The following is a 20,744-nucleotide window of genomic DNA, read 5'->3' as shown; positions in this document are numbered from 1 at the left end:
AGTCTAAGTCTCTTTGTAGGGTCTCTAAGGACTTCCTTTATGAATCTGGGTGCTCCTGTATTAGGTGCATATATATTTAGGATAGTTAGCTCTTCTTGTTGAATTGATCCCTTTACCATTATGTAACGTCCTTCTTTGTCTCTTTTGATCTTTGTTGGTTTAAAGTCTGTTTTATCAGAGACTAGGATTGCAATCCCTGCTTTTTTTTTTTTTTTTTTTTTTTTTTTTTTTGCTTTTCATTTGCTTGGTTGAGCTTCCTCCACCCCTTTATTTTGGGCCTGTGTGTGTGTCTGCATGTGAGATGGGTCTCCTGAATACAGCACACTGATGGGTCTTTATCCCATTTGCCAGTCTGTATCTTTTAACTGGGGACATTTAGCCCATTTACAGTTAAGGTTAATATTGTTATGTGTGAATTTGATCCTGTCATTATGATGTTAGCTGGTTATTTTGCCCATTAATTGCTGCAGTTTCTTCCCAGCATCAATGGTCTTTACAATTTGGCATGTTTTTGCAGTGGCTGGTACCAGTTGTTCCTTTCCATGTTTAGTGCTTCCTTCAGGAGCTCTTGTAAGGCAGGCCTGGGGGTGACAGAATCTCTCAGCATTTGCTTGTCTGTGAAAGATTTTATTTCTCCTTCACTTATGAAGCTTAGTTTGGCTGGATATGAGATTCTGGGTTGAAAATTCTTTTCTTTAAGAATGTTGAATATTGGCCCCCACTCTCTTCTGGCTTGTGGAGTTTCTGCCGAGAGATCCGCCATTAGTCTGATGGGCTTCCCTTTGTGGGTAACCTGACCTTTCTCTCTGGCTGCTCTTAACATTTTTTCCTTCATTTCAACCTTGGTGAATCTGACAATTATGTGTCTTGGAGTTGCTCTTCTCGAGGAGCATCTTTGTGGTGTTCTCTGTATTTCCTGAATTTGAATGTTGGCCTGCCTTGCTAGGTTGGGGAAGTTCTCCTGGATAATATCCTAAAGAGTGTTTTCCAGCTTGGTTCCAGTTCTCCCCGTCACTTTCAGGTACACCAATCAGACGTAGATTTGGTCTTTTCACATAGTCCCATATTTCTTGGAGGCTTTGTTTGTTTCTTTTTACTCTTTTTTCTCTTAACTTCTCTTTTCGCTTCATTTCATGAATTTGATCTTCATTCACTGATAACCTTTCTTCCCCTTGATCAAATCAGCTACCGAAGCTTGTGCGTGCGTCACGTAGTTCTCGTGTCATGGTTTTCAGCTCCATCAGGTCATTTAAGGTCTTCTCTACACTGTTTATTCTAGTTAGCCATTCATCTAATCTTTTTTCAAGGTTTTTAGCTTCCTTGCGATGGGTTCGAACATGCTCCTTTAGCTCAGAGAAGTTTGTTATTACCAACCTTCTGAAGCCTACTTCTGCCAGCTCATCAAAGTCATTCTCCGTCCAGCTTTGTTCCATTGCTGGCGAGGAGCTGCGATCCTTTGGAGGAGACGAGGTGCTCTGGGTTTTAGAATTTTCAGCTTTTCTGCTGTAGTTTCTCCCCATCTTTGTGGTTTTATCTACCTTTGTTCTTTGATGATGGTGACGTACAGATGGGGTTTTGGTGTGGATGTCATTTTTGTTGATGCTGCTGCTATTCCTTTCTGTTTGTTTGTTTTCCTTCTAACAGTCAGGTCCCTCAGCTGCAGGTCTGTTGGAGTTTGCTGGAGGTCCACTCCAGACCCTGTTTGCCTGGGTATTACCAGCGGAGTCTGCAGAGCAGCAAATATTGAAGAAAAGCAATTATTGCTGTCTGATCATTCCTCTGGAAGCTTCGTCTCAGAGGGGCACCCGGCTGTGTGAGGTGTCTTTTGGCCCCTACTGGGAGGTGTCTCCCAGTTAGGCTGCATAGGGGTCAGGGACCCACTTGAGGAGGCAATGTGTCCATTCTCAGAGTTCAAACCCCGTGCTGGGAGAACCACTGCTCTTTTCAGAGCTGTCAGACAGGGATGTTTAAGTCTGCAGGAGTTTCTGCTGCCTTTTGTTCAGCTATGCCCTGCCCCCAGAGGTGGAGTCTACAGAGGCATGCGGGCCTCATTGAGCTGCAGTGGGCTCCACCCAGTTTGAGCTTCCCAGCCACTTTATTTACCTACTCAAGCCTCAGCAATGGCAGATGCCCCTTCCCCAGCCAGGCTGCCGCCTAGCAGTTTGATCTCAGACTGCTGCACTAGCAATGAGCAAGGCTCTGTGGGTGTGGGACCTGCTGAGCCAGGCGCGGGATATAATCTGGTGTGACTTTTGCTCAGACCATTGGAAAAGCACAGTATTTAAGTGGCAGTGTCTCGATTTTCCCATTACAGTCTGTCACGGCTTCCCTTGGCTAGGAAAGGGAAATCCCCAGACCCCTTGCGCCTCCTGGGTGAGGCAGTGCCCCACCCTGCTTTGGCTCGCCCTCCATGGGCTGCACCCACTGTCCAACCAGTCCCAGTGAGATGAACCAGGTACCTCAGTTGGAGATGCAGAAATCACCTGTCTTCTGCATCGATCAAGCTGGGAGCTGCAGACCAGAGCTGTTCCTATTTGACCATCTTGGAAAAGACCTCACAATTCAACTTTTTAAAGAAAAAACCTTGTCACATAGTGCCAGGCCAACCTTGATCCTTTTCAATCTCCATAGCTTATATTACAGGAATCTTTTCGCTCTGATCCTGATTTTACTCTCTGATGAGTTATGTATTACTTCCCGTGATGTTTATATTTATATGTTAGTATGCAGATATTTTGCTTGAATATCTAGGAACCTGAGAACTAGGTTTACTTGTATATTCTCTCTGGAGCCATTGATAAATAAGAAGGTATCAGTTTGATTCCTTTGAGTACAAGTGAGGGAAATCCTAACCCAAAAAGGCTTAAGCCAAAAGCAGGATTTAGTAAATCATAAAACTGAGGAGTCTAGGAGTCATATTGCCAAGCAAGGCATCAAAATCCAGTTTTATCTGCTCTATCGCCTTCATTTTGGAGCCATTATCACACATCTCCTTTGATTCCAAATGTGATTTATATAATCTTGTGTTCAAATTCAAGAAGAATAAGTCCTTTTTTCCAAAAGTCCCAGCTAGTCTATGCATTAGCTAGTGACTAATGATGTTGATCCAACTTCCTGAATCTATGTATGTAGCCAAGCAGGGTATGATTGGCTAAACTTGTCATATTCCCAACCTAGAATCAGATGGAAGTTGACTTCATCTTAACTATATGAAGAGCTAGATTCACAGATAAAAATCAAGAGCTATTATTGGAAGCAGGATGAATGAATCCAAGGTGGCTCAAAAAAAAACCCAAGTGTCCACTACAGGGAGCATTGCCATCATTTCTTTGTAGACAGGTTAATTTGATGGAAAATTCTACACATAACTTAGTAATCAATGGAAAATACTCATATAAAAAAGAATTCTGCATAATAAAAGAGAGAAAGATGGGAAAATCCATAGGATTTCTTACCATTTCCCTGCTTGCTGTCATTCCTAAGTTCAGTGTTCGGGCCTATACAAAACTTCATCCTTATCAGTGCCATCCTGAAGCTTGTGTGTACTTGTGATTGATTTGACAGCCTTTTGTTCTCTGAGGATTTCTTTAAATCATGTCTTAGATTCCTGGGAATAGAGAGTTTTCCCTCTTAACCTTATTTTAGCAAACTTGCTAATGATTAGTTCAGACTAGCTTCAATCACCTTTGTTCCAGAAAAATATGTTTACCGCTTACATAGACTGAGAAGCAAATTTTTAGACAACTTCTGGGAATGTCAGAATTAGTTTACTAAAAGGGATAAATGGAAGGCATTTTAAATACAATTGAATTTACTTTTTGTGGAGTTTAATTACAAGGGAACTCTTCATAGAAGAGTTCTAATACCCTAATATCTAATACCCTAAATTAGTCATTTTAAAGCTATAATCTTAGAAGACTATAAAGAGGTTTTCAGTTAAACACAGTATGTTGAACACATGAGCTTATCTTATTCCCTCCTGAAACCTTTTTGAACATGATATAAAAAAGAATTTTAAAAAGCAAAAAGGCATAAACCCGTAAGTACAGAAAAAAAATGGGAGAATAAACAATAGTGACAAGAATATCAACGAAACTTATTTTTTTGAACAGGACATACATGTAGTTCACAAAACAAAATATTAAAATATGGAGTAAAAAGGCTGATTCTCATTTCTGTCCCCGTCTTCCCTCATTATCCTTTGTCCTTGTGTCCCCATTTAGAGTCTTCTAGATTTTCTTTAGGCATACACAAATTTTTTTCCACACAAAAGGTGCATGCTATAGACTTCTGGACCTTGTTTTTTTGTTTGTTTCTTTGTTTAAAAAATGTATTTTGGATTGCTTGAGCCCAAGAGTTCAAGACTGTGGTGTGCTATGATCGTACCTGTGAGTTGCCAGTGCACTGCAGCATTGGACAATGAAGCAAGACCCCATGTCTTTTTTTTTTTTTTTTTTTTTGAGATAGAGTCTCACTCTGTTGCCCAAGCTGGAGTGTGGTGGCGTGATCTTGGCTCACTGCAGCCTCCGCCTCCTGGGTTGAAGAAATTCTCCTATCTCAGCCTTCCTAGTAGCTGGAACTACAGTCACACGTCACCACACCCAGCTAATTTTTGTATTTTTAGTAGAGACAGGGCTTCACCATATTGGTCAGGCTGGTCTCGAACTCCTGACCTCAGGCGATCCACCCACCTCAGCTTCCCAATGTGCTGGGATTACAGGCGTGAGCCACCATGCCCGGCCAACCTCATCTCTTTAAAAAAAAAAAAAAAAAAGGTATCTTGGAGATCACTGTTCATGATTTTCTATTTATATCTTTTTCTATTTTTTTCTATATTTATGTCACATATATTTTCTTAAAACCAATTAGTTTACCAATTTTTTTCTAATTGAGAGGAATTATGAAGACTTATGTTTTACAGCTATTTAATGATCCTCAGTTGTACAGTAATTCTTAAATGCTATTAATCTCTATCTTCTCTTCTTACAATATGAAGTAAACATTCATTGCTCAGAGAACATGGAAATTGAAATAAGCTTATAACAGGACTGAAATCATGATTTTTGTGCATGCATAGCAGCACAGTAATGGGTCATTGTCTGAGGTATAGTATAATATTGTTTAATCATTCCTTTTTCTCATTTTCTCTATCTCCCATTGGTCTCAGTAGTTCTTATGGGATATTTAAGAAATAGATTTTACTGTTTTTAGTAAGGCAAATTTGGGCGTATAGCCAGAACATGTCCAACTTCTCTCTTCCCTCTCCCTGTCTCCCTCTTCCTCTTTTCCCCATCCCCCTCCTCTCCCTTCTCCTTCCCTCATTATTTTTTCATTTTTCTTCCATCCTTTTCTTTTTTTTCTTAACAGTCACTCCAGTACTCCAAATGATTCAGTAGACATACCTGTTTGATCAGTTTTTAATCATTTGAGAATTATGATAGCGATCCTGTGGAGTGAAGGATTGTGTAAGTTTGCTTTATAACAAAACAACATTTTAAGCAGATGTAGTGTTTCCAAGTTGAGAACTCAAAATTAGGGTTTCCCAGCTACATCACTATTGACATTTTTGACTGGATAATTTTTTGTTATGATGGCTGGCCTGTGCATTGTAAGATGTATAACTGTATCCCTTGCCTCTCCTCACTGATGCAAATAAAACCCTTAGTTGTTAGAACCAAAAATATCTCCAAACATTGCCAAGTGTCCCTCGAAGTACAAAATTGTCTGTGGTTGAGAACCACTAATCTAAATGAACTCTTTTGTGTGCAAATTCAAACAGCAGCACATGTACCACTTCCTAATTACTATGCCACAATGATTTACATAAGAACTACACAGCCATCAAAATTGAATGAGTGGGTAGAAAAATATTAGAAATTTTTAAATATGTTCTTCCTTGCGTATACTCATATTTGTTAAAACTGAACATTTGAAAAGATGACAAAGTAACTTTAAAAATGTTTATGCGATTACTTATCTGATGTAAAAAAGGAACTTTCAGACTTTGTGGATAATAAAGAAATCCTGCCTTCAAGTCTAAAGTTTTGGCTGTCATTTTATTTTCAGTGATGATAAGGGAAGCACATCTTTATTTTGGCAAAGTAGAATCTAGGCTTCTTAAAATGCGAACTTTGGGGATATGCAGTCAATAAACATAATTATAATGCAATGTCTTTTAAAATATACTGAAAATGAAGATAGACTTCTCAACAAGTACTATTGGGATAACTAGATTTGCATATAGAAAAAAATAAATTGGATCCATTTCTCACACAAGGATAAATTTCAATTGGATCACATTTAAGTGAAAGAAATGAAACCAGGACATGGTAGCACATGCCTATAGTCCTAGCTACATGGGAGGCTGAAGCAGGAGAATCGCTTGAGCCCAGGAGTTCGAGGCTGTAGTGCCCTATAACCACACCTATGAATAGCCACTGCACCTCAGCTGGGGCAACATAGCAAGACCTCATCCCCCCCAAAAAAAAAAAAGGGAAGGGGGAAGGAAAAGAAATGAAATTATACAAGTATTAGGGATTTTTTTAAAGGAGAGTTTGAATTCTTCTAGAACTTAGGAATAGAGAAAATTATTCTATGACTTGATCCACGAGAAATAAGGAAAAATATTGATAAATATATTGTCTAGGAAAAAGAATATATGGCAAAGAAAAATTAAGTTGAACTGAAAGAAACATTTTCAACTTACAGATGAAGGATTCTTAATATGTAAAATCATTCTAAAAATAAAAATATGTTCAACTACCTTATAGGAAAATGGGCTAAAGATATAAGCAAGTAGTTCCCAGAAAAGGAAATGGCTCTTAACCATGTGAAAAGTCTTTTTTTTGTTTTTTGGAGAGAGTTTTGCTCTGTCACCCAGACTGTTGTGCAGTGGCATGATCTCAGTTCACTGCAGCCTCCACCTCCTGGGTTCAAGCAATTCTTCTGCCTCAGCCTCCCAAATGGCTGGGACTACAGGTGCACACCACCACTCCCAGCTAATTTTATGTTTTTTTAGTAGAGTTGGGATTTCACCATGTTGGCCAGGCTGGTCTCAGACTCCTGACCTCAAGTGATCTGCCTGCCTTGGCCTCCCAAAGTGCTGGGATTACAGGCGTGAGCAATGCACCCAAACAGATGTCATTTCTTAACTATCAAATTAGCAATAGCAAAAGTTCAAAATTTGGCAACATGCTTTTTTTGGCCAGGCTGTAGGTAATAGATGTTCTTGTACAGCTGATGGAATGCAATGAAAACGAGTATGTGGCAGTATCTATCAAAATTGCATATGTATTTATCCTTTGACCCAGAAAACCTACTTCCAGGTACTATCCCAAAAAAAATCAGCAAAAAATAAAAGAGGCATGCACAAGGCTTTTGATTGCAGCATCACGTAGGAAACTACTCAAATGTTCATCAGTAAGAGATGACTTGATAAACTACAGCTTTTATTTATATAATGGAGTAGTATGCAGTTGTAAAATAGGGAAGATCTGTATGTATTACTCTGGTTCTTTGAAAAGATCCACAAAGTTGAGAACATTTTAACTAGACCAAACGAGAAAAAGATTCAAATTACTAAAATGAAAAATAAAGGAGGAGACATTACTACCAGCAAACTTACAGAAATAAAAAGGATTATAAGGGAATACTATGCACAATTCTATGCTACAAAGTATATAACCTAGATTAAATGGACAAATTTCTAGAAGCAAACTACCAAAACTGTTTTAGTAATCACTTTCTAAGACAGACACAAACTAGGAAAACTGATCTGGTAACAAGGAAGAAATAGAAAATCTGAGTAGACCTGTAACAAGTAAAGCAGGAGTTCCAGGCTATAGTACAGGACGGTTCCAGTGACTAGCCACTGCACTTCAGCCTGGGCCACATAGTAAGATCCTGTGTCTTTAAAAAAAAATGGAGAAAAATTAGCACCATTTCTCTACAAACTCTCTAAAAAATGGAAGAGGAAGGAAGATTTCCCAGCTCATTCTATGAAGCCGGTATTACCCCGATACCAAAAACCAATGAAAGCATCATAAGGAAAAGAAAACTATACAAATATTACTGAATAGAGACCACAGAAATGTCAATGAAATGCCAACAAACTTGAATCCAGCACCATATATAAATGGTTATATACCATGACTAAGTGGGATTTATCCAGGAATACAAGATTGGGTCAACATTTTTTTTTTAATCAAGGTAATCCACCACATGTGTAGAATGAAGGAAAAAAAAACACATCATGTGATTTTCAGATACAGAAAAGACATTTGACAAAATCTCAACATACTTTCATAATAAAAGCACTCGGGAAATTAGAAACAGAAGACAACTTTCTCAACCTGGTAAAGGGCATCTACAAAAAGCCTGTGGCTAAATTTATTCTTTAATAGTGAAAGACTGAAAGCTGCTCCTTGAGATCAGGAACAAGACAAGGATATCCACTCTCACCACTTCTGTTCAGCATTGTACTGTACGTTTCAGCCAGAGCAATTAAGCAAGAAAAGAAATAAAAGGCATCTAGATTAGAATGGAAGAGATAAAACTATCTCCGTTTGCAAATGACATGACATTATAAGTAGAAAAGTCCTTTTGTTCTTCAAAGGACACTGAAGAAAATGAAGACAACCCTCAGAATGGGAGAAAATATTAGCAAACCACATATCTGACAAAGGTCTAGGATCCAGGATATATAAAGTACTCTTACAACTCAACAGTTTTTAAAAAAGGAAGACCCCAGTTTTTTTAAATGAGTAAAGGATTTGAGTAGACATTTGTCAAAATAGGATATACAAATGGCCAATAAATCCAGGAAAAGATGTTCAGCATCTTTAGTTATTAGATGTGACCTTGAACGCTACCACTTTAAAGGTACCACTTTATACCCACTAGGATAACTCTTATCAAAAAGATGGAAATTAACAAGTATTAGCTAGGATGAAGAAAAATCACAACCCTTACATGTTTCTTGTGAGATCAGAAAATAGTACAGCTGCTTTGGAAAGAGTTTGGCAGTTCTTCCAAAAGTTAGAGTTAGTGTATGAGCCAGTAATATCGCTTATGTGTATACCCAAGACATCTGAAAATGTATGTCCACAAAAACTTGTTAAAAGAATGTTCATAGAAGCATTATTCATGATAGCCAAAAAATGGAAGCAACCCAAACATCCATCAACTGATGAGCGGCTAAACAAAAGTGGCGTATCCATATAATGAAATACTATTCAACAATGAAAAGCAATGAAGTACTGATTTATGATGCAACATGGATGAGACTTGAAAACATTACACCAACTGAAAAGCCAGACACAAAAGGCCCCATATTATATGATTCTATTTATATGAAATGTTCAAAATAGACAAATCTGAAAGTAGATTAGTGGGTGCTGGCAGGTGGGAAGAAGAGGGATAGAGAGTGACTGCTAATGGGTATGGTGTTTCTTTCTGGGGTGATGAACGTGTTATGAAATTAGATAATGGTGATAGCTGCATAACTCTTTGAATATACTAAAAGCCACAATTGTTTTTAAAAAAAAAAAAAAAAAACTAATGAAGTTGTGTCAAAAGCAACTTGGAGAGATTCACAGACCTAAAATAGACAATTTGAACCTTGGCAAGGATAATAACTACAGTGGATTGATATGCATCAAATATGCTTAAATCTGTGAGTTAGCAATGACGTCAAAATATATAAAACCTAATGACTTGTTATTTTGAAAACTGTTAATAAAGGGAAGAATTAACCATTTATCCTACCTTTTCTAGATTAACTGTGCCTCAGTTCATGCAGAAACTATTTGGTTATACCCCAGTGCAGCTAAATATTTAATGTAAGGAAATTTCTCTTTCTAGAAGTATAAGCCTATAAACAAATGAAGAGTGATGGAATTTAAAAGGCCCTTTTGCCACCATGATAAACTAATGGATTTAAACAATGATCATCAGTAACTGCTATCATCACTAAAAAGAGAAGAAGTTGTGTGTACCTATGTACATATGGAGTAGTAGTCTCGCCAAAACAGAGCTTGCATCTGATGAAGCCCCTATAACTAACTACCAAATTATAGGAAATGGGACAAAGAACATGTTAAACAACACCATAGGGATGCAGTGAATGAAAATCGGACTCTGAGTAACTCTATAGGACACATACACAAAAAATTACAGGTATACCTCAAAGATATTGTGGGTTTGGTTCCATACCACTGCAATAAAGTGAATATCATAATTAAGCAAGTTGCACAAATTGGCTTCTCAGTGCATATAAAAGTTATGTTTACACTACACTGTAAACAAGTATGTGATAGCATAATGTCTTTAAAAATCGTGTACATATCTTAATTTTAAAATGCTGTACTGCTAAATGTCGCTAACCAATTATCTGAGGCTTCTGTGAGTTCACAGCATCTTTTTGCTGTTGAAGGGTCTTGCGTCCATGTTGATGGCTGCTGACCAGGATGGTAGTTGCCGAAGTTTGGGGTGGGTGTGGCAATTTCTTAAAATAAGACAACAGTGAAGTTAGCCACATCGATTGATTCTTCCTCTCACGAAAGATTTCTCTGTAACATGCAATGCAGTTTGAGAGCATTTTACCCACTGTAGAACTTACTTGAAAATTTGAATCAATCCTGTCAAACCCTGCCACTGCCTTATCAACTAAGTTTATGGCATATTCTGAATTCTTTGTTGCCATTTCAACAATATTCACATCTTCACCAAGAGTCCATCTCAAACCACTTTCTTTGTTCATCTATAAGAAGCAACTCCTCATCCACTGAAGTTTTCTCATGAAATTGCAGCAATTCAGTCACATCTTCACACTCTGCTTATTTTAGTTCTCTTGCTATTTCCAATACATCTGCAGTTACTTCCTCACTGAAGTCTTGAGCCCCTCAAAGTCATTTATGAGGGTTGGAATCCATTTCTTCCAAACTTCTGGAATGTTGATATTTTCACCCCCCATGAATCACTGAATCACAAATGTTCTTAATGGCATCTAGAATGATGAGTTCTTTCCAGAATACTTTCAGTTTACTTTGCCCAGATTCATCCACTATCTATAGCAGCTATAGCATTATAAAATTTGTTTCTTAAATATAAGGCTTGAAAGTTAAAATTACTCCTTGATCCATGGGCTGCAGAGTGGATATTGTGTTAGCAGGCATGAAAACAACATTCATCTCCTAGTACATCTCCATCAGAGCTCTTGAGTGACCAGGTACATTGTCAGCGGGCAGTAACCATTTGAAAGGAATCGTTTTTTTTTCTGAGCAGTAGGTCTCAACAGTGGGCTTAAAATATTCTGTAAGCCATGCTGTAAAAAAGATGTGCTGCTATCCAGGCTTTGTTGTTCTATTTATAGAGCACAGGCACAGTAGATTTAGCATAATTCTTAAGGGCCCTAGGCTATTTGGGATGGTCAGTGAGCATTGGCTTCAACTTCCAAGTTACCAGCTGCATTAGCTCTTCACAAGAGAGTCAGCCTGTCCTTTGAAGCTTTGAAGCCAGGAATTGACTTCTCCTCTCTAGCTGTGAAAGTCCAAAGGCTTTTTGTCTACATTGAGAATATGTTGTTTAGTGTAGCAACCTTCATTGATTATTTTGGCTAGATCTTCTTAACTTGATGCAACTTCTACATTAGCACTTACCTCGCACTTTTATGTTATGGAGACAGCTTCTTTCCTTAAACCTCATGCACCAACCTGCTAGCTTCAAACTTTTCTTCGGTAGCTTCTTTGCCCCTCTCAGTCTTTTAGAATTGAAAAGAGTTAAGGCTTGCTCTGGATTAGGCTTTGGCATAAATGAAGGGAAAGTTGTAGCTGTTTTGGTCTTCTATCCAGACCACTAAAACTTTCTCCTTATCAACAATAAGGCTTTTTCATTTTCTTATTTGTGTGTTCACTGGAGTAGTACTTTTAATCTCCTTCAAGAACTTTTCCCTTGCATTCACAAATTGGCTACCTGGTGCAAGAGGTCCAGCTTTTGGCATGCTTGGCTTTTGACATGCCTCTCTCACTAAGCTCAATCATTTCTGGTTTTTTATTTGAAGTGAGAGATAAGCGACTCTTCTTTTCACTTGATCACCTAGAGGCCAGTATGGAATTATTCAGTGCCCTAATCTCAATATTGTTGTGTCTCAGGGATAATACGGAAGCCCTCGGAGCAGGAGAAAGGTTGGGGAATAGCCAGTCAGTGGAACAGTCAGACCACATACATTTATCGATTAAGCTCATCTTAGACGGATGCAGTTAACCATAGTGGAAGTAATAATAATGAGAAAGTTTGAAATATTGTGAGGATTACAAAATGTGACACAGAGACACAGAGTGAGCACATGCTGTTGGAAAAATGCACTAATAGACTTGCTCCATGCAAGGTTGCCACAGACCTTCAGTTTTTTAAAAAGTGGAGAAAAAGGCAATATCTGCAGAGTGCAATTTTTTAAAAAATGAAGGCAGTAAAACAGGGTATGCCTTTACAAGGCAAATAGAGAAAGGAGCCTATAGTAGAGACATGTCTTCCAATTGCAGTGCATGGATTGTATTTAGAGCTGAATTTAAACAAGTGTAAAAAAATTTTTAATATTATAAAATAATTTAAAATAATATTTTATAGTCCAACTGGGAAAATAGGACCACTGAACTACATATTTGCTGAAATTAAAGAATTATTAATTTCTTTGGCATGATAATACTGAATAGGTTATGTTTTTCTTATATTTTAGAAGTAGATACTAAACTACAGACAAAATAATGCAATATCTAGGATTTGCTTTTAAATATGGGGGAGGGGAGTGACTACTAAAAGAATAGCATGTTCTGAATTGTAATACTAATTGTAATACTAATACTAATTGTAATTGTAATACTAATCACAAATCTGCACATGTGCTAAAATTTATATAACTGACACCAAAAGGGGGAAAAGGGTCAATTTTATAGTATCTTAATATTTTTAAATAAAATTTTAAAATTTATATTATGGAAAGGATGAAGAGAGCAATAGATGAAACAAGATAGGTCATGACTTGCTAATATTTGGAGCTGGGTGATGGCACAGAGGTATTCATTATGCCATTCTGTGTACTAAAAATTCTTACATATAATTATTTAGAATATAATGTAAAAGCTTAGAATATTTGAAATCATAGATGGCAAATTTAGGAAAATAACCATGAAATGAAGGTATCCTAGTATTGCAGACTTGTTTAGTGTGGTAGTCACTGGAATGTAACTGGACAAAGCTATAAGCAAATGGAAGTGTTATGATTAAACACATTTTATCTCATATAAATTTATATGTGAAGTTATTCTCATAAAGCTTTGTTTGCATTTTTGTTTGTTTGTTTTTTTAGGATGAGAGAAGCTGCAAGAAAAATAGAAGAAAGGCATTTTTCCAACCATGCAACACATGTTGAATTTCTGCCTGTTGAGTGGCGGTCAAAACTTACTCTTGATGGAGGTATATTTTATTTAAAAATTGAATGATTTAGCCAATGGCAAACTTTTACCAAAATAAATGCAGAAAGTTTTAGAAAACACTTTTTGTTAATTGAGAATATAGTGTCTTCAATTTAATTGTCTTGAGATATGCTCACCCTTTGTTCTAGATTAAGAAAATAAAATCCATTGATTTCTAGAATAATTATACTGACTAATATCATTTGGACCACTACATAGATTTCATAGATAGCACTGTTTTCATGCATGCCCTCTGGATTGTGGCAGGTGGAGGGATATAGTGGGAACAAAATGTTTTCTAAAGTTTTTGACACGAAGTTGATTTGTCAGTACTTTAAAAATATTTGTTTTCCATAATTCCATACGAGCTTACATTTTTCTTTCTAATAATTTTCTCCCCATAATCGGAAGATAAAAATCTCAGGTTTTTTGTTTTCCTTTGTTGTTTTTCGTACATTCCCTGGGCTGGTGAATTACAATCTAGCATAGATAATTTGTATATTTGTTTAAATAAAATCAGTTTAGTTGTCTTCCTTAAAGAGGTGTCATCAACCAAAATATGTGTCTTTCTTTACACAAAGTTATGTCTGTTAAATATTAAAACCATAAAAACAGAATGTTTAGATTATTTACATAATCTGCAAAATGAGAGAGTTGTTATACTGGATATAATATTAGCAGCTGCCATTTGGGATTGTGTTTTGACACCTGTTCTAAATATGTGGCCTCATTTTGCTCTGAGTATCCCTGAATTTCATGCAAAAGCCAATACATACAAAAAAGGGTGAAGCTTTATAGATTTGATAATGGCTTTCATCCTTTAATGTTTCTTTTCATCTCCTATGTTGTCTTTTACTGTTTTTTTTTCTTGAACTATTTTATAGGAAGGGAAGATCCATTAGAGCCAAAGCTGGTCTTGAATATTTAAATGTTAACTTAAATAGTTACTATTTCAGGCAACGTAATTTTCTTCACTATTATTTTCCTGTAACAGAGACTTTCTATAAGTTAACTTGCTTTTTTGTTTGTTTTTGTAGACACTGTTGATTCCATTACTCCTGACAAAGTACGAGGTTTAAGGGATATGCTGAACAGCAGTGCAATGGACATAATGTATTATACTAGTCCACTTTATAGAGATGAAGTAAGTATCATGATTATCTTGCTGGTGGGTATTTTTTAGTGATAGCTTATAAATGTCCTGAATTTTTACATTTTATGTTTTTTTTAAGCAAATGAGAAATTACAGGAATTCATTAATCTATAAATAGCCTACTTTTAATAAATTTGATAGTCTTCAAACTAGACATTGTGACCCTTAATAAAACAGATGGTCTCAGGTTGGGGGACTGTTTAGAAAATAGTTCTTTGAGACATGACATTTTTCATAAATCTAATTAATTATATCTATGATTGTTGTCTTCACAAAAGAGTTTTAGACATAAAATGTCCTTTAAACTTTTTGTATGTGATGGACTTTTATTGCTTCACTTCTGTAATGAATTCGTACAGTTTTCAAATGGTAGTGGAGCTGATGTCTCCCAAGAGTAACACTGGGGGCGAGAGGTGAAGGTTTATTCAAGAAGATGAGAGAATCTCCACCAAATGCATTTTGTCACTTTATTGATAAGAGGGAAAGGAGAATTCTGTTTAGTAGGAATAACTAACATTTGTTAATTGCCTAACATGTGTGAACTTGTTTAACCCTTATTTTAAAAAATCCTGTGAAGTAGGTATGATTAGTATCCTCATTTGAAGGATGAGGAAACTGATGCCAAGAGAGGTTTTGAGGCTTGCTCATTGCATCTCACTTAATAAGTGGCAGAGCCAGTATTTGAATCCAGGCAATACAGCTTCACAGCTTACACTGTTTACTGCTTCTCTCCTCTGTGTTCACAATATAGCCAGTCTCTCTGTTATTTATTGGCTGATTATTTTGACTTTCCTGGGCCTTTAATCAGTAAATATTTAGTGAGCCCTACTTTATGCCAAACACTAGCTAACAGGGGGCCACTTTACTGCAGACTGTTACCCTTCATTAGCAGGGAGACAGGGAAAATCAGTGCAAGTGTTTGAAAGTGAGATAAGTCACTTTGGTAAAATTTATTTATCAGGAATCCCAGGTAAGATTTGATAATATATACATATACTGAATCAGCTGGTTAAAGGTGTTTTGAACTAAGAATATGGTCTACATGTTTATTGAAAATTTGTTTATTGAGAACTTACTACGTATAAGATACTGTACAAGGATCTTGTACAAGGGGGAGTCTGTGCCTTCAAAAAAGTTTAAAATATTACAGTACATAGGGCCACATTTATGAAATGTATGGAAGGAAGAGATAACCATGGAAATTTTTGCAATTATTCTTTTTTTCCCTCTGAAAAAAGCATTTACACTTATTGTTATAGTACTTAAGATAAATTACATTTCCACATTTCCTCATAATCATATATGGCCCCAATTTTTGTTCTAAAAACCATGCAGTAGAAATTATTTTTTGCCAATTGTATATGGGCTGTAGAGATAGACTGCTTGATTCCAGTCCCACTGTAACACTTAATTTTTGTATGGCTTCTCTATCTGCAAAGTGGATATTCTAACAAGTAGCTACTTCATAGCATTCTTGTAAAGATTAATTGAGGTAATGCTTATATTAACATGTGGCACATGGTAGTCAAGAATTACTGTTATTACAGGTACTATAATATCAAATCATTTTAGTTTCTGAATTCTGAGTAAAATTCTCCAATGCTGAAACAGATGTGTTGCTGCCTGTAGATCCCTCTGCTTTCATAAGAGAAAGAAGGGTTCGATGTTTTCTCTGGGAGCTTTCTTTCATCAGTGTTTTTAATCTAAAAATATTCCTAACTAAGCTTTGAAAAACTAAGTATGGAATGGATTTAGTGTATATGTTTTCTGTACAAAGATCTCAGATTTCTTAAGGTTTCATAACCTGTAACTATTTTTATAATAGACATGTAAAGCATTTCAGAGTTAACAGGTTTATTTTGTATGTATTAACTTATAAATTTAATTTGCCAAATATTTTCTGGGCACATTTTGACACATTTTCATTTTTATAAGCTAGTAAAATGACATAGATTTGGCAAAGGAAGTAACAGATAGTGTTGTGTCTCATTTCTCCCCAATATTTTTATGTTCTTGAGAATGAAAAAAGGAAAAAACAGTTCTATTCCATACCCCAATTCTATCTTCATAAATTCAAGTGAGCAATAACAAGGTTCTAACCCAAAATAGTGTCAATAGGAATAAAGAGAAGAGATGGATTCAAAATATGATAGAATTAAGTGGTCTTGAAATGATTTGTTATGGATGATACAGGAAGGGAAGAGACAGATGATGCTTACAATTTCTAGCTTAGGCAACTGGTAGATTGTTCTGATATTAACTATAAACGGAGGAAAGGGAACCAGATTTTTGTAGGGGAAGAGAGTAGAACATAAAGAAAATAATGAATTATACTTGCAAATTTTTGGTATGTTTACGATTTCCTTCTGGAGTTTTATAGCACAGAATATAATATTAAAAGTGAAACCAGTGAGAGTGGAGGGAGGAGGATATTAGAGCACATGTTACCATACAAATACACATATGTGCATATATATGGTTGGTGGTACCCCTAAGAGGGCTTAGAGCTCTGGCTATTGGCTAGTGGTGACTGAGCAAATGGTCACTTTCTGTAATGCTCTTATATGTGGAAAGATAACTATCCTCAGAAAGGAACTGAATAAAATAGATAGTAGGAAGAGGGAACCAATGGCTATGATAAATGGGGGGCAAAGGGAACACCCAGTCCTTTGAATTAGTCTTTTGATCCAGATGAATTTCATGGGAGAGCATGAGAACTGGTGACTGAGATTCATCAGCAATCTTTAGCAGTGATTTTCAAACATCCCTGACTAGAATCATTTCATACTCATTAAAAATAACAGCAAAAATAAACCCAGGGCGGGGGTGGCAGGTACTGGAATTTGAGGGTACCATTGTAAATTCAACAATTTCTAAAATATGCATGTGTGTTGTAAGTATTACTTATATATGTAGGTGAATATGTATATATACAGGCATACCTTAGAGATACTGTAGATTTGGTTTCAGACCACCTCAATAAAGTGAATGTCACAATAAAGCAAGTCATGCAAATTTTTTGGTTTCCCAGTGCATATAAAATTATGGTTACACTATACTATAGTCTGTTAAGTGTGCAACAGCATTGTGTCTAAACAGATATGCATACCTTAATTTAAAAATACTCTATTGCTATAAAATGCACACAGACATGAAGTGAGCACTGTTGGAAAAGTGGCACCAGGGTTGCCACAAACCTTCAATTTGTAAATGCAGTGTCTACAAAGTGCCATAAAACAGGGTATGCCTGTTCATGCATGTATTTCCTAACTTTGTCCATTAAAGTGGCCGATAAGCAAAGACACCCTAATTGAGCACACCTAGCACCCAGATCTTTTCCTCTAGCGCTATTATTTCCCACTGAGGAAAACCAGGGTTCCTCAGGAAAATGGCTGATTCTGGGGCTGGGACAACTTGTTATGACAGAAGGTAGGAAGATGCTCAAGAGAATCATGGGGTAGGTCACAAGAACCCAGGGCCAAATTAAGCAGCTCACACTGGCCAAATCTGGAACATTTGAGCACCAAAATTATTATTTATAGATCATTGAAAAAATTATAAGTTCATATTGACTATAAATAAGCAAATAAATGGGGAGAAAGGAGAATCCTTGCTTACAGTAGAATGCCAAAAGGCAACTGATGGAGGGAATCCTGGAGTTGGAAAACCATTTTGCAGCTATCATGGTAGGATTAGGTAAGAGAAGACTGGACACAAATCATCGATGGATACTAAATTGAAGGCAGTATTTTGATGAGGAGCAGGATATTTACATGGTCTTAAAGTATATCCCCACAAACTGATAATTCATTTAAGAAAGAGCGACAATAATCATACACTGGAGAAATCAAGCAGTACCTAAACTGGGTATTCCTGAGGAGCAGATGGACATTATGCACCTCTGGATGTGACACACACAGGAGAACACATCACTTTACAGTATTCTGACAATGAGAAAACATCAGACAAACACAAAATGAGGATGTTGTAATAAAAAGTAGCAATGAGACTGTATTCTTTAAAAATATCATTATCAGTCTGGGTGTAGTGGCACACGCCTGTAATCCCAGCCCTTTGTGAGGCCAAGGTAGGAGGATCACTTGAGCCATGGAGTTCTAGACCAGCCTGGACAACATAGCCAGACCCTGTCTCTACCAAAAATAATTTTTAAAAAATTAGCCATGTATGGTGGTTTGGGCTGTAGTCCTAGCTACTCGGAATGCTGAGGCCGAGGAGGACTGCTTGAGCCTGGGAGGTCGAGGCTGCAGTGAGCTGTTCTCACACCACTGTACTCCAACCTGGGTGAAAGAGCAAGACCCCATCTCAAAAAAAAAAAAAAAAAAAGTATCATAAAGGCCGAGTGGCTGCGGAAAATGTTCCTGATCAAAGGATGCTAAAGAGACCTGTAGCTAAATACCGTATCTCATCCTAAACTGGATCCTGTACTGGATAGGGGAAACTGCAATAAAAGATATTATTAGATACGCTGGCAGAATTAGAATGTGGATGGTAGATTAGATGAAATATTATATCAAAATAAATTTATAAAGTTGATTACTATGATTATAGAAGAGAATATTCCTAGTTTTAGAAAATATACAATGAAGAATTTAGGGGTAAAAGATCATGACATATATAATATATCCTCAAATGATTCCCAAAAAAGGTGACGGTTTATGTGTTTATCATAGAAACAGAACAAGTGAATAAAGCAAATGGAATACAATGCTAACAATATGTGAACCTGGGTAAAGGTTATATGAGTGATCTTTGTGTTATTTTTATTTTGCAACATTTTATATATTTGAAATTATTTTCAAATAAGAAGAGGCTGGGCAGGGCACGGTGGCTCATGCCTGTAATCCCAACACTTTGGGAGGCCAAGGCAGGTGGATCACCTGAGGTTGGGAGTTTGAGAGCAGCCTAACCAACGTGGAGAAACTCCGTCTCTACTAAAAATACAAAATTAGCCGGGCGTGGTGGCACACGCCTATAATCCCAGCTACTTGGGAGGCTGGGGCAGGAGAATGGCATGAACCCAGGAGGCAGAGCTTGCAGTGAGTTGAGATCGCGCCACTGCACTGCAGCCTGGGTGACAGAGCGAGACTCCATCTCTAAAAAAAAAAAAAAAGAGGCTAGACATGGTGGCTCATGCTGGTAATCCCAGCACTTTGGGAGGCCGAGACGGGCAGATCACTTGAGGCTGGTAGTTCAGACCAGCCTGGCCAACATGGCAAAACTCCATCTCTACTAAAAATAGAAAAATTAGCCAGGCATGGTGACAGGCACCTGTAGTCCCAGCTACTGGTGAGGGTAAGGCAGAAGAATCTCTTGAACCCAGGAGACGGAGGTTGCAGTTAGTCGAGGTCACGCCATTGCACTCCAGCCTGGGCCACAGAGGGAGAGCCCATCTCATTTAAAAAAAAAAAAAGAAAAGGAATAGTTTCCCGGATCTCCCAGAGATTCTCATTTGGTGGTTCTGAGATGGAGCCTGTGATTTTGTATTTTTAACAGTTCCCCTACTTGATACTATCCTGGGAATTCTGGGAAAACACTGCTTAAGGCATTGTGAAGAACAAAAGGGGTGCTTCCTAAGTGAGAGGTGGGCAAACTTTTTTTTTTTTTTTTTTTGAGACAGGTTCTTACGGAGGCAGGAGTGCAGTGGTACGATCTCAGCTCACTGCAGCCTCTGTCTTCTGGGCTCAAGTGATTCTTGTGCCTTAGGCTCCTGAGTAGCTGGGACTACGGGCACGAGCCAATACACCTGGCCAATTTTTGTGTTTTTAGTAGAGACAGGGTTTCACCATGTTGCCCAGGCTGGTCTTGAACTCCTGACTTCAAGTGATCCTCCCACCTCGGCCTTCCAAAGTGCTGGGATTACAGGCGTGAGCCACTGTGCCCGGCCTATTCCTATTTTTAAAAAAGAAAAGTTGATTCTGTAAATTAAAATACATTAACATGGCATTGGTGTTAGGCAATATTCTAGGATAAATTATTTAAAAGTATATGTTTCCTTAGGGAAGGAATGATTAGGACTAAGTCACATGCCTGGTGAATGAACCTTGTTTGGTTTATTTGTGAGGCATTTGAAAGAGCCTTTTTCCCCCTTCTTCTCTGAGCCT

The 20,744-nt window shown here is 37.3% G+C and overlaps 1 protein-coding gene across 6 annotated transcripts in view; it reads left to right on the top strand.

Annotated features, from left to right (window-relative positions):
• DDHD1 (DDHD domain containing 1) overlaps positions 1 to 20,744 on the top strand; it is a 114,627-nt gene that overhangs the window by 71,370 nt on the left and 22,513 nt on the right. For all 6 annotated transcript variants that reach the window (XM_008957059.4, XM_008957061.4, XM_003831704.5 and 3 more), the window contains 2 exons: positions 13,364 to 13,470; positions 14,507 to 14,613. In XM_008957059.4, the coding sequence (XP_008955307.2) occupies positions 13,364 to 13,470; positions 14,507 to 14,613 (214 nt within the window). The remainder of the gene's footprint in view (positions 1 to 13,363; positions 13,471 to 14,506; positions 14,614 to 20,744) is intronic.

This window comes from Pan paniscus, chromosome 15, assembly GCF_029289425.2.
Source record: "Pan paniscus chromosome 15, NHGRI_mPanPan1-v2.0_pri, whole genome shotgun sequence".
NCBI lineage: Eukaryota > Metazoa > Chordata > Mammalia > Primates > Hominidae > Pan > Pan paniscus.
Note: the sequence above shows the minus strand (reverse complement) of the source record. Positions and strands in the feature narration are given on the sequence as shown.